The 13,021-nt window shown below is 38.6% G+C and overlaps 2 protein-coding genes across 10 annotated transcripts in view; one reads left to right on the top strand and one right to left on the bottom strand.

Annotated features, from left to right (window-relative positions):
• LOC109542913 (apoptosis-resistant E3 ubiquitin protein ligase 1) overlaps positions 1 to 7,986 on the top strand; it is a 24,440-nt gene extending 16,454 nt beyond the window's left edge. For 4 of the 9 annotated variants that reach the window (XM_048666065.1, XM_048666090.1, XM_048666082.1 and 1 more), the window contains exons 2-17: positions 879 to 1,093; positions 1,155 to 1,293; positions 1,354 to 1,493; positions 3,191 to 3,331; positions 3,388 to 3,482; positions 3,541 to 3,751; positions 3,807 to 4,020; positions 4,080 to 4,291; positions 5,494 to 5,661; positions 5,721 to 5,898; positions 5,947 to 6,120; positions 6,173 to 6,288; positions 6,349 to 6,483; positions 6,539 to 6,724; positions 6,795 to 7,066; positions 7,119 to 7,986. In XM_048666065.1, the coding sequence (XP_048522022.1) occupies positions 879 to 1,093; positions 1,155 to 1,293; positions 1,354 to 1,493; positions 3,191 to 3,331; positions 3,388 to 3,482; positions 3,541 to 3,751; positions 3,807 to 4,020; positions 4,080 to 4,291; positions 5,494 to 5,661; positions 5,721 to 5,898; positions 5,947 to 6,120; positions 6,173 to 6,288; positions 6,349 to 6,483; positions 6,539 to 6,724; positions 6,795 to 7,066; positions 7,119 to 7,221 (2,699 nt within the window). In that variant the 3' untranslated portion in view covers positions 7,222 to 7,986. Of the gene's footprint in view, positions 1 to 226; positions 339 to 541; positions 818 to 878; positions 1,094 to 1,154; positions 1,294 to 1,353; positions 1,494 to 3,190; positions 3,332 to 3,387; positions 3,483 to 3,540; positions 3,752 to 3,806; positions 4,021 to 4,079; positions 4,292 to 5,493; positions 5,662 to 5,720; positions 5,899 to 5,946; positions 6,121 to 6,172; positions 6,289 to 6,348; positions 6,484 to 6,538; positions 6,725 to 6,794; positions 7,067 to 7,118 lie in introns of those variants that run through there. The other 5 variants (XM_048666072.1, XM_048666068.1, XM_048666085.1 and 2 more) reach the window with 5 other exon arrangements.
• Positions 7,987 to 8,015: 29 nt separating this feature from the next.
• LOC109542915 (golgin subfamily A member 6-like protein 22) overlaps positions 8,016 to 13,021 on the bottom strand; it is a gene marked incomplete in the record, with an annotated part of 7,312 nt that continues 2,306 nt past the window's right edge. The window contains 3 exon segments of the mRNA XM_048666111.1: positions 8,016 to 8,167; positions 8,319 to 8,656; positions 9,144 to 9,286. Coding sequence (XP_048522068.1) covers positions 8,335 to 8,656; positions 9,144 to 9,286 — 465 coding nt within the window.

The raw sequence follows: 13,021 nt of genomic DNA, 5'->3' as shown, positions 1-13,021 counted from the left end.
CATGCACACCAAATGTTACATAATTTCGATTTTAACAACGCAGATATATTAGTTAGGGAAACAAATTATCATAAAAGAAGAATCCAAGAAATGATGCAAATAAAAAAACATGCAAAAGCAGTAAATTTCAGATCAGATACCGACAATCTTAGCAACATTTACCAAACCCTAATAAAGCCATAAATATAGAACAACCAGTACACTAGTGAAAAATTAAAACTATTTCTGCTTATCTCAATAAATACATACCATTCTCGCAAATGTGGAAAATAGTTTAGACAAATCAAGGTTTCAAGAAGGCACAGACCTAAAAGAACGTACTGTTTACCAATCATGAGGTAAGTTTTTCAAATGTTTTGCTCTCCCAAAAGGAAGAATTTTTTTCCCTCAGGAACTGATGAATGTTTTAACGCTTTATAAATTATAGTTTCTATACATGTTTTAATTGTAAATTAGTGTTTGTAGTTTGTGTAAATTTTAAATCTGATCATGGCGCTGTTGTCTCGCCGAAACGTAATGAAATAAACGATATTCAAAAATGTTTACTTCACACTTTGATTGTCGTAAAGTGGAAAAAAAATTATTCAATTGCATTTTCATTGCAAACTCGTGCTCCATGAAGATCGACCATTCCAAGGCTAATTTGAGTCACCCTGTGCCTGCCCATCTCGTGTGTTTTTCGGTCTCTTACTTTCACTAATTGAACATTTGATTTGGGTTCATTTCCAATCATTTCCTTGCTCGATGTTTCCGCTCCATGCAGTTTCACTTCTGATTAAGTCTGAGCAAAGATGGTAGTATCGGCGGTAAAGCTCAAGTGAATTAGTTAGAAATAGCTTATTTTATTGAGGATATATATCACTTTTGGGTATATTTAGGCATATCCTTGCTGACTCAACCGGAACAACTGCCCGAACTACCCGCTCCAGATGAGCAGCGTCTTCGCGAAGCTGCTGCAGTTTTGCAACAACGTTTGGTGCTCCGCCACTGGCTGGCCAGGCACGGACTGCAGGCATATTTATCCCGGCTACTAGCAGTGGGACTCGCACGATTAGACGACGCCTATTGGCTGGAGGATAACAAAGCGACCCAGGTAAATGGGCAAATGCAAACAACCCGAATCTATTGCATGTAAGCAATTCACGTTGGTTCAGGTCTTCACCAAGGACTTGACCGAATGGTCGGCCGCTCGTCAATCGTTGCCCACTTCGAAATCTGATTTGGACATTTTAAAGGCGGATCTCTGGTCGGAAGTGGTGAAAAACAGCCATCATCAGGACGCATGGACATGGGGTAGAATAGTAGTTTGTGGTGTTTTTAGCAAAGTTTTTCAATTTTTCTACTCAATTTTAGGTGGTATGTTGGTTGTATCAGTATCAGTAGCAGGCCTGGTTACATTAGCCGCAATGACACAACCGTCTTTAGCCCCGGAAGCCAAGCATTCCTTATTGCAGTATGTGACTGGAAAGTACCTTCACCCATCCAACTGTAAGGTAAGCCCAGACACTTAATTTCAAGTGTTCATCAATATGCATCAACTGCACGCTAGGGTTTTCAAAATTCGCAAGTTTCACTCTTGACCTGCTGGCAACTTAATACTCGCCCACCCTATAGAAGATTCCTGATTCTGAAGCTTCAGAAAGTTTTAGTGGAATCGCAAGAAAAACTGATTTTTTCCACTTTGTTAACGCAGCTGTAAAAATGAGACTTAACTGCAGGCTCTTCCTTAAAAATTCGTAACATTCAATCCTGACCAGATGGGAACATGAAACTCGCCCACCCTATAGAAGAATCCTGACTTTGAAGCGCTAGATAATTTAATTGGAATCGCCAGAATAACTGATTTTTTCCACTTTGTTAACGCAGCTGTAGAAATGAGACTCAACTATGGGCTATTCTTTAAAAATTTGTAACCTTTAATCATAACCAGACAGTGACTTGAAACTGGCCCACCCTATAGAAGATTCCTGACTTTGAAGCGCTAGAAAATTTCTTTGGGATCGCAAGAAAAACTTATTTTTTCCACTTTGGTAACGGAGCTGTAGAAATGAGACTCAACCGCAGACCACTCGTTAAAAATTCGTAACTTTGAATGATGACCTGATAGTAACTTGAAACTTGCCCACCCTATAGAAGATTCCTGACTTTGAAGCGCTAGAAAATTTCACTGGAATTGCAAGAAAAACTGATTTATGCCACTTTGTAAACGCACGTGTAGAAATGAGAATCAACTAAGGGCTCTTCTTAAAAAATTCGTAACCTTCAATCATGACCAGACAGTGACTTGAAACTGGCCCACCCTATAGAAGATTGCTGACTTTGAAGCGCTAGAAAATTTAATTGGAATCGCAAGAAAAGCTTATTTTTTCCACTTTGGTAACGCAGCTGCAGAAATGAGACTCAACTATAGGCTATTCTTTAAAAATTCGTAACCTTCAATCATGACCAGATAGGAACATGAAACTCGCCCACCCTATAGAAGAGGAATTGGAGCCTATAAATTAACAGTTTTCACTTAAACCCAAAAATCGCTTTGAAAATAAAAGTGAATTATTTGCGCTTTTGATCAGACATTTTACAGACACAACTGTATATTATACTGAAAAATCCAAGTTCGTCAATTATTTTCTCCGTGTTCTTCTGAATCGTAGGACAATAGCAAGAGAAACGCCAATCAAAGCTGCTGAAATTTACATGAAACACTCTGGGGGGAATCCGCCTTGGAAAAGATGCGGTTGCTTTATTCTATTTGAATATTATTCTCGTTTGAGGAAGCTGCGAAAGTACTTTTCTCGAGTCAATTTAACAAATCCCGGTCATAAAAATTTCAGCAAAAAATCTTGCGAGTTTCACTCGAAAGGCGTAAGTGTACGGTTTGGAAACCAGATCACGCGAAATCAGATGGGGAATATTTAGGCGAGAAGTTGAATTATTTAACGGCCCGAAATAAAACTTCAGAGTGCAAAAGGGCAATAAAATGTTTGAAACATACATGTTTAGTTAATTTCAACATAAAACGATGTGTGAAAAATGCAACGTGTTTGGTGCAGGATGAAGCACCCTTTTGGAGACGAAAAAAAATGTACTTTTGTTAACGATAGTTATTTTTTTTTGGCAGCTTTTTAAGACATTTTGCTTCTTAGTTAGCTTAATTTTTTCGGAGATTTTAAAGGATTTTCTTGTTTTCCAGATCAACTTTCAGTGGATTTTGCCTCATCCAGTGGGCCAAACCATGTGCTTCACTGTCAACTTTTATCAACGCAATGGACAGCCTTATCCAATCTGTGATACCGACAATTTTAGTGTAGATATAGTAGGCGGCACCAGAAAGGTATGAACGACTCTTAAGCTATGAGATGATTTTTAACAAAAAACGCACTTTTTCAGTTGAATGTGATTACTGAATTGGGATCACCAACTGATCCGAATAGCGCCAATGTGGCCAAAGTGAAATTTACCGTCCGACATGCCGGTCAATATCGGTAAGAGTTTCTTTGAATATTTTCGTGGCGTTTTCGTCTGAAAATCGGGGGTTTGCAGAATTTCCGTTATGGTTAACAACCAACACCTGGCTGGAAGCCCGTTTTTCACCGTGTTTGTAGCGGGCCCGGCTTACGCGCAACGCACAGTAGTGATAAGACATTGTAGCACTGTAGTGTGCACATCTAATGTGGCCCATCTCTTGTACATTGAGCCGCGAGATCAGTATGGAAATTTGTGCAAATATGAGTCGGATGTTCAGCCAACCGAGGTTAGCATTGATTTCTTGGGAGTGGATCTGGAGATGCTCATTGAATCACTTTCAGGGATACTCGGTCCAAATAGTCTCGCTAGGATCGTGCTCTCAAGAAAACATTCTTCAGATAGAAGAGAAGTACTCGATCTCCTTAGATTACGACTGGGGCACCAATAGAGTGAGCGTGCAGCTTAAATTTGTCAAAGAGGGCTGCTATCATGCCACCATCAAGTACAAAGGCACTGAGCTGCATAATGGGGACTTCGACATCATCGTCCTAAACAGTCAGTTCTTTGGTCTCAGTCATCTACATGTATGCATTAATGTATGTGTAATTCGTCAGGTATCGATTGGACTTTGGTGCAGAAAAGCGTGGCCACGAAGAACCACAACATTTGCTATGACGCCAAACTGATTGGAATAAAGGGCGAGCGCTTGGCTAAGCCGAAGAAAGTGATGTGTTACGTTTCTCCCAAGCAGTTCATTATCAAGGAATTCCTTTTTAGGTTCATACCAAAGAGATTGTTTACGTTTAGGTTGTGTCCTTCCACAAAGGTAAGATTCGGGTTTTACCTCAAAGGTGTTGCAAGGGTAGAAAAGGAAATTGGCTCAACACACCATTCTTTAAAAATCTGCAACTTTTCATCCTGATAATTTAGCCACCTGAAACTCACACACTGTATAGAAGATCCTGACTTTGAAGTTCGAGAAAGTTTCATTGAAATCGCAGTAAAGCCTGATTTTTGTCTACTTTGTAAACGTGGATGTAGACATGGGACTATCCAGTCAACTTTACGCTCTACTTTAAAAAATCGTAACTTTCAAGTTTCATCAGATTGCAACTTGAAACTCGCACTCTCTACAGGTTGTTCCGTAAATATGTTAAAATATTTTAACAGCGTGTTCTCCTAGTAATTTTAGAGGGGGGTCTTCCTAAGAATTTTTTTAATTTGATGTCTCATTTTTGAGATATTTGATTTCCAAAATAGCGAAAAGTCTTAGTTTTTGTTGTTTTTCTTTAAAACGGTTAAACATAGAAACTTCAATTTTGGTACACATTATACATTTTGCACATTTTGGAAATCAAATACCTCAACAACAAAACCCCAAATAAAAAAAATATCTGGAAGACCCCCTCTAAAATGAGTAGATCACGCTGTTAAGATATCTTAACATATTTACGGAACATAATTACGTATAGAAGATTATTGACTCTGAAACTAACTCTAGAAAAATTCAGTGAAATCGCAATAAAACGTGATTTTTGCCCACTTTGTAATCACAGGTGTAAAAATGGGACTATTCTCTATACCTTGAAACAACTTGAAACTCTCACACCGAATAGAGGACACTTGGTGGTGAAATGGTGGAGAGTTTTGTTCAAATCATAAAATCATACTAAAGTGAGAATTTTGCTCACTTAGTAACGCCGGAGTAAAAAAAGAGTATTCACTCAACTACACGCACTAATTTAAAAATTTGCGACTTACAATTCTTTTATTAAAATTAATTAAGAATGCAAGATTAAATCTTGCAGGCCCTATAGAAGACGTTTGACTCTAGAAAGCCTAGAAGTTTTATTGAAATTGCAATGAAACCTGATTTTTGCACACTGTAAATATTGGGCTAGAAATAGAAGATTTAACGAAACTGCACCATTTTTTGCATTGATATTCACTTTTAGTTACCTGTCGTCTATTATGCTGCAATTTCAACACACGGCACAGTTTTTAAGACATTTTGCTATGAATTTTCAGTTCATATTCCAGTCGGAGACGTTGAAATTAACCGAATCTGGTGATTCTTTCCTCATTGACGACGGTTGCCAGCCGAGAATCGAGCTGATCTCAAAAGAGCGAAACGTTATAGCGGCAACGTTTGCACAGTTTCTCCTGAAAAATATGGGTGGATCTGAAACGTTCAAAGTAACAAAACTTTTCCAAAAATATGCGAAATTAGCTACAATCCTAAACTGCTATTGCAGGATAAACAGGATTTCTTTTACCATGAGGTGCGAAAGTACCATCAGAAGCACTATCATGAGAAACTCGCCATGGAAGTGAGACGGGAGAAACTGTTGGAAAGCAGCATGAAGTCCACAAAGAACTTCTCGGTGTCCGATTGGTGTAAAAACTTTGAGATTACGTTTTATGGAGAACAAGGTAATTCTGTGCTGCAAGCATTTTCCTTGGGACTAATGAAGATTTTAGGCATCGATTGGGGCGGACTTCGCAGAGAATGGTTTGAACTGATCTGCGCTCAACTGTTTGATGCAAAGCATGGCCTGTTTGCCAGCTTCCATGAAGGACAGCAGTCCTTAGTGCACCCCAACCCCGATCGGCCGGCGCATTTGAAACTCAAACACTATGAATTTGCCGGAAGAGGTTGGTAAATGCTGCAGGTGATCCTTGGGGAAAATTAGTCTGAACTTTTTAGTTGTTGGCAAATGTTTGTATGAAACCGCCCTGGGAGGCTCCTACAGGCAATTAGTGCGAGCAAGGTTCACTCGGTCGTTTTTAGCGCAAGTTATTGGGCTGCGAGTTCATTATAAGGTGAAATTTTTGGGAATATATTTTCTCCCGATGTGATACCTAATACGAATGTTTTTCCAGTATTTCGAGCAAGATGACCCAGACCTCTATTTGACAAAAATCAAGTACCTGCTGGAAAACAACATAGACGAAATTGAAACCGAAGTTTACTTTGTAGAGGAAGAGTATGATGACACGGGACAACTCTCTCGAATGGTACGTGCTTTTGGCCTCCGTGTATGAAAATAATCGCTATTTTTGGACTCTGCAGGTGGAGTTGCTACCAAATGGGGCTAAAATTCGCGTGAGAGACAGTACAAAGCTTCAGTATCTAGACGCATTGGCTCAGTACCGATTAGCCAATAAAGTTAAGGATGAAGTGGAGGCGTTCCTCAAGGGTCTCAATGAGCTGATCCCGGATAATTTGTTAAGCATTTTCGATGAGAATGAGTTGGAAGTAAGTAAATTTCCAGTGGGGCAACGGGGCAAAAGTAGCGCAAAAAATCGACCATCTAATTCCCCAACGGGCCTTTCAGCTACTTCTTTGCGGCACTGGCCAGTACAGTGCAGCCGATTTACGCGCTCATCATGTCTTGAACGGAGACTCTGTGGAGTTTAGACGAGTGGTCGGATGGTTTTGGGCTGCCGTCGGCAATTTCACTCAAGAGGAAATGGCCAGACTGTTGCAGTTTGCTACGGGGTGTTCTCAGTTACCTTCGGGAGGATTTGCCGAGCTCACGCCTAAGTTTCAAATCACCGCAGCCCCGACATTTGGCAACTTGCCTACAGCTCACACATGGTGAGAAGATGCGGGTTTTATCAAAATAACGTTTCTACATGTAATGTTTCAGTTTCAACCAGCTTTGTCTGCCCGACTACAATTCGTACGAACAGTTCGAGAAGGCTTTGCTTTTGGCCATCAGCGAAGGAACAGAGGGTTTCGGCATGGTTTAGCCTCAGGCTCTTTTGCTACCCACTATTGCGCCTTTTGTAGTAGGTAATTTGATCCATTAGACTGACCTTAGAAGGAATAAGACTAATTTGCTTTTATTAATCGCACACACCACTTAGTTGTTAGGTGTTTAATTGACTTTCTGTAAATCAGGTCAGAAGGCGGTGTTGGATAAAGACGAGGAAAATCTGCTACCTAGACGCTTTTTGCAGTACGAACTAAAACATTTTGTAATTTATTTCCGTTGAATGACTATTATGTAGTGTAACTGGCGGAAGCAATAATATTGAATAAGGCCTTCTTCGTTTTTCATGTTTGGTAGAACTGGCTCTTGACGCACGTCTAACACCTACATTTTCGTTCAGTATTTTTATATAAGGCTTTACTTAAGGTAAATAATACATTGTGATATTTTGCTATTAACCGTACTTATTAGAGTACAGAATAGGAAGCATGTTTATATATTATAATGTTGCCATATTATTCGATTTCCGTTTTTAATCTTCTCTGTAAAAGTGTAGTTTTCTATTTTAATCATTTTGTATGTTAGTTATTAGAGACTGCTGCCATATTTTTTGTAGCATACATTTTAGTTACGGCACAAGATTTTCCCAATTTATGGGCAAAAATGTCGAACCGACAATTACAAGTCCTGAATGGTATTGGAAGTATGAAATGTTCGGAAACTTTGCCCATAATTCTGGTTGTGCACAACCCCAAAGAGTAAGCATGTAGACTTGTTTACAAATAAACCGAGTTAAACTTAACTGATGTTTGCATATGTGAAAGAAGTAACCAGTCCTAAAAGTCCTTTATTTTGCGCCAAATTTTAATGGTCCAATTTCATGTCTTGAACCCCAATTTTAGAGCGTCAAACCACTGCCGGTGTTATTTGATGATTGTATCGCTGGTTGCCTATCGCTTTGCCATAGAACACAGTGGGTTGAGCTACGCAAAAACTAGCAGTTAAAGCCGACTTTACAAAAACAAACACATGTTGCGTAAAATGGTTTATAGAAGTAAATAATACCAATGCGCTAATTGACCATCAAGGGTCTTAATTAATAACTAAGTTTAGCTGCATTGGAACACCACTTACATTGCAAAATAAATCGTTAGAAACGGCCAGGCCCATCCAAATAGACCGGTATCACCACCTGAGCAATTTTCTTTAAAGCCGACAAAGACAACAGAGCGAAGTGTTTAGTGTTCCGTAACCAGTTGTGCCTTTTTTCCTCCTTCAGCTCCACCGACATGTCTTCGACTTTCTGCGTAAGTTCACTGTTCATGTCTTTCAGAACTTCGCAGGACTGAATGTAGTCGTTCAGTTGCGATTTCAGATCGTCCACTTTCATGGAAATCTTGAGTTTCTCATCCTTGAGAGACTGCAGTTCACTTGACATGGAAGTGTTCATATCAAATTGCTTTCTGAATTCGCTGAAATATTAAGTTAATTGTATGCTGTTTATAGGAAGCAGTTAAGTTGCGACAGTGGAATGGTGAAAAATTCGAAAAAACCCCATTACCAGGAAATTTGTTTAAGAAATATCGTTCTTTTGACTCTCAAGGTGGCGTGCCAAGAAATTGTTTTGAAAAATCATCAATTTAATACATGCTGTTGACTGATGGAGATGGAGGTTCTAAGAAAACCATTACAAAACCAGCCAATTTCAATCGGTTAATATAAAAAAAATGTTCGGGCACATGACATGAGCTAAAACCGCATTTTCCGATTTTATTATCGCGCTTGAGACTTTATTCCTAAAGCAGCCAGCTTAGATTCAATGTGAAACTTAATTTTTTAAGACAAAGAAGTTATTTTCGCATACTCCAGTTAATGTGTTATATTCGGACCAGTTGGAGTTGTTCCAAAACAATTACTACTGAGCTAATATATCACCAAAGTAGATTTTTTGCAACTCACCATTTCAACTGCGTATATTTATTTTCCTTGATGCGATAATGAATAGCGGAAGTTTTCAGGTTTTTCTCGTCTTCTTGTAAGCGTTTTTGTAAATTGTTTGTAATTACTTTTTGCGCTGAAATCTCCTCCTCGTAGTGTCGTACCTAGAGCAAGTTACAGTTATGCAGTTTTTCAAGTTGTTACTTTGCATTTGCATTTATCCTATTGATTAAATTRMMATCCAGACCTAWWGRYTRMAAAATTGTTGTCGTGTGGAGCCAGCGGGAATAAGCAGGTAACCGGAGCCGTCTGGACTCCTCATGTTCGCCTCACTTTCGTGTTGCGCCGCTTTTTTCATAGTGAAAAATTGCCGCCACACTGAACTAATTGCAAGATTCTTAATAAAAYTGCAGTCATAGATCAATAATTAATTATWACAGCCGGTGAATCCCTTTCCTAACGGTCATTTTTTGTTTCCTTAATCGATTGGAAATTGTAGAGATCGATGAATTACAATTATTCAGTCGGTTTTCTTTCGGAGAAATTGCTTATTTGATCATAGACGCCCGTGTTTCAACTCACTTATTTACACTCATTATTGTAACTAATTTATAAATATACAGTGCTAAGTGAGATGTATACGGGGCACCTACTCACTTTTGACCATTCAACCAATTTCTTATTCATACAAATTCCACGCGTTTTATTATTAGAGCTGACATCCGAACCAAATCCTTGGCAATGCCCATACGATAAATAAATACTGGAGCGAACAAACTGGTGAGTTTTTCGGGCCGTCGGGTAAAAGAATTCCTTCCCGAGATTTCGCAATTAACACGAGTGGCGTGGATCTTCAGAAGTTGGTTTGAAGATGAGCTCATGAAGATCCCAGTTACTCGTGCTTGGGAAACGTCAGGAAAATTGTTTTGCACGACGCTTTAGTCCGAAAAACTTTTGTACACATTTTTCTGATACTTAATTAACTGATAATCGCATGTAAAAACAGAATAGTAGAAAAGCAGTTTGGCTCCGCTAAATATTTATCATTTATTTCTTACTTGCAACAAGCAGATTTTTAACCAATCTTATGAATTAGTGAGGAAAGTAAATGCACTTGATTTCTTCAAAATAGTCAAATTTTATTGTGACTTCGTGTTTTCCATCATAAAATGACATTTTTCTCTAAACCAGTTGCCGTTAAGGCATTCGAGCAACGGCCAGTTTTTGTTTAGAAAACATTTCTCCTTTACTGTGCGCTCTCAGATTTCGATTTTCCTGAGTGGCGTAGAATTTAGGGCAAAATAATCACACTTTATCGCATAACCTACGCCGCTGGCACACAAAAAACCTACGTTAAAGCTCGCAAAGTAGCTGCAAGTATTGTTAAAAGGTACACAAAAGCTCAATTGTCTGTCTCAAATAGTTTCTGAAATATAATCAAAAACAAAAAAAATATTGCAATGAAAGTTAATGCAGGAAACTGAAAACATAGTATTGCTTTGCGGTCGAAGCAACACTAAAAACTAGGCCATTGATTATGAATTCCAAATTGGGAACTGAAAAAATAAACTCCCTTGGGGCTAAAATAATGAATCAAGTGACTCATCCAGCTCCAACTAAGCACAACCAACAAGTGGCCAATGAGGAAAGCTGAAAAATTGTTGGGTGGAAGTTCGGCCTTTCGGGGACGCGTGACTCATCGCTCCATGATTATTTCACGAATCCAGGCAATTGTCCTTGTCGACTGGTCGGCTCCTCCACAGCTATGACTCAGACCAGGAACTTGAAGGGAATAAATGCACAAAATCCCAAAAAACAAGCAAACTCATGCCAACGAACCGTTTTAAAAGGGACTTCACATAGTTTTCAAGAGCAACAGTAACATTGCGTATTGTTTCAAGGCCTCCTTAGGAGCAAATTCAGTTAACATACAGACGCTGCTGCTTCCAAACATGTATTTAAAAGGCTGGGAAGTCCGCAAATGATTCGTGTTTAACCGCGACAGTAATTGTATGTAAATCGTTCATTTAAATTCACCTAATGGATTCAATAAACAGCCCTTTAACTGTGCTGAACATTAAATCATTTTATTTATAATTGAATTCAGTGTGAAGAACCATCAAAGCTTGGGGAGAACTAACGTTCAGGTTTTAGGAGTGTTATTTTCAGGTTAAACTGGAAATCGGCCCCGAGAGTGCCTGAGATGATCACGAAACGATTTCTCTCTGAAGAAGCAAAGTAAAGCCCTTTTGGTATTGCGAAAAATCACGCAATTCTACTGGAATATTCTCAGTATGCCAAATCGGTCGTTAGAGGGTTAGAATCCCTAAAAAAACCACCACAATAGATTTCAGATGGAGAAATTCCCAGTTTATCATAAACGTCTACATTCAGAGTAATCAATTAAATAATATGAGTAAGAGAAATATCTGGTTGTAAAATTAACATGCCCGTAACGTTGAATAGAATTGTGATAGGATTCGTGGTCGGGATTTCCGTCCAAGTGCTAAGATAACGACAGCAAGCGATAAGAACATGTTCTGGTTTTTTTCGCTCCTGGGAAGAAATTTCGGGAAACTGAATTCTGAATTTAAGACAAATTCGACTATGGTGCAGGCCTACCGGCCCTAATCGATTTGTTGCGCTCACGCCGCCTTCGTTTCCATAGAAACGCATTTGTTTTGTGTTGACATTGGGCCGATTTGCCAGTTGCAATCGGGGCGAGTACTTTCAGCACCAACATCTTTGTGAATATTCATCATTTTTTTTTGGCCAAAGGCAAACTAAAGTTTTTTTCAAAGAAATGGACCCTGAAACGTTTTAGGCGGCAAAACATGTGAATTGGAAAACCCACCGCCCAAGAATTAAACGATTACTCCGAATCGCGAATGTTTCAAGTTCAGCTTACACAACAGTAATAATTCATGACTTGCCATAATGTCAGAATTATTTAACGAAAATATTCCATTAGTTAATTGGTCGTCCATCAAAGGTTTACATGAATCGACCAGGCCAACTCGTACATTCGGTGACGTCAGCTATCGAAATTTGATGACGTCGGACCGCTTTCCAACCAAAACGATTTATACCTGCTGAGCCTTGAGGCTCAGATGCGTAATAATTGTTATTATGATCATGTTGCTTTATTGCCTGAACAATTGAACGTTGGGTTTTTCCCCACTACTGCGAAGATATGTTTTGCTAAAAATAGCCGAACCACTTTTATTAATAACTCAAAGTCATTGCAAGTTGGCTGAAACAGGTAGAGGAAGGAAACGCGATTTGGCAAATATCGTTCCCCGGAATGATTAATTTTGCAATGAATATCAATTAAATGGGTTTGCCGAATGTTTCATTCTTTAAGATCCCACATTTCCATTATAATTAAGCTTGATTTCTCATAAGATAACCCTGTAAATCCATATTTTCGGTTAATAAAGATTGAAACTAAGAAACATTTCTAAGGACTAAAACGCGTTAATCTTGATGGTACCTATAGGAATTAAACAAGTTGCATCAAGTAAAACGGTGAAGGGTCGAAACGTCCGACATTTTTAAAGAAAAAGTGGAGTTTTAATGCAGTCATGTACGTTTTGTGGTGTACTTGACGCAACGATTTGATAAGATTAGTGATAAGCAAAGCAAGACGAAACCGGCTTAATTTTAAATAAATAATAACAATCATAATAATAACTAATACACAATAATAAACTTATTTCAGGCTGTTTGCTACTTGATTTCCGTACGATTTTCTCATTAATCATTGTATATACTTTCTTGACTGTGTTTCAATTCCAAATCAAGTTCATTACTGGGTTTCAGTCATTTATTGTCTCTATTTATCAATCAAAATACGTTTCGGTGTATTTTTCCACCATCATCAGTTTTTATGTGTAGCG

This window comes from Dendroctonus ponderosae, unplaced genomic scaffold, assembly GCF_020466585.1.
Source record: "Dendroctonus ponderosae isolate FM_Combo_2020 unplaced genomic scaffold, Dpon_F_20191213v2 Dpon_F_20191213_1, whole genome shotgun sequence".
Lineage (NCBI taxonomy): Eukaryota > Metazoa > Arthropoda > Insecta > Coleoptera > Curculionidae > Dendroctonus > Dendroctonus ponderosae.
This window is presented reverse-complemented; position numbering and strand designations above follow the sequence as displayed.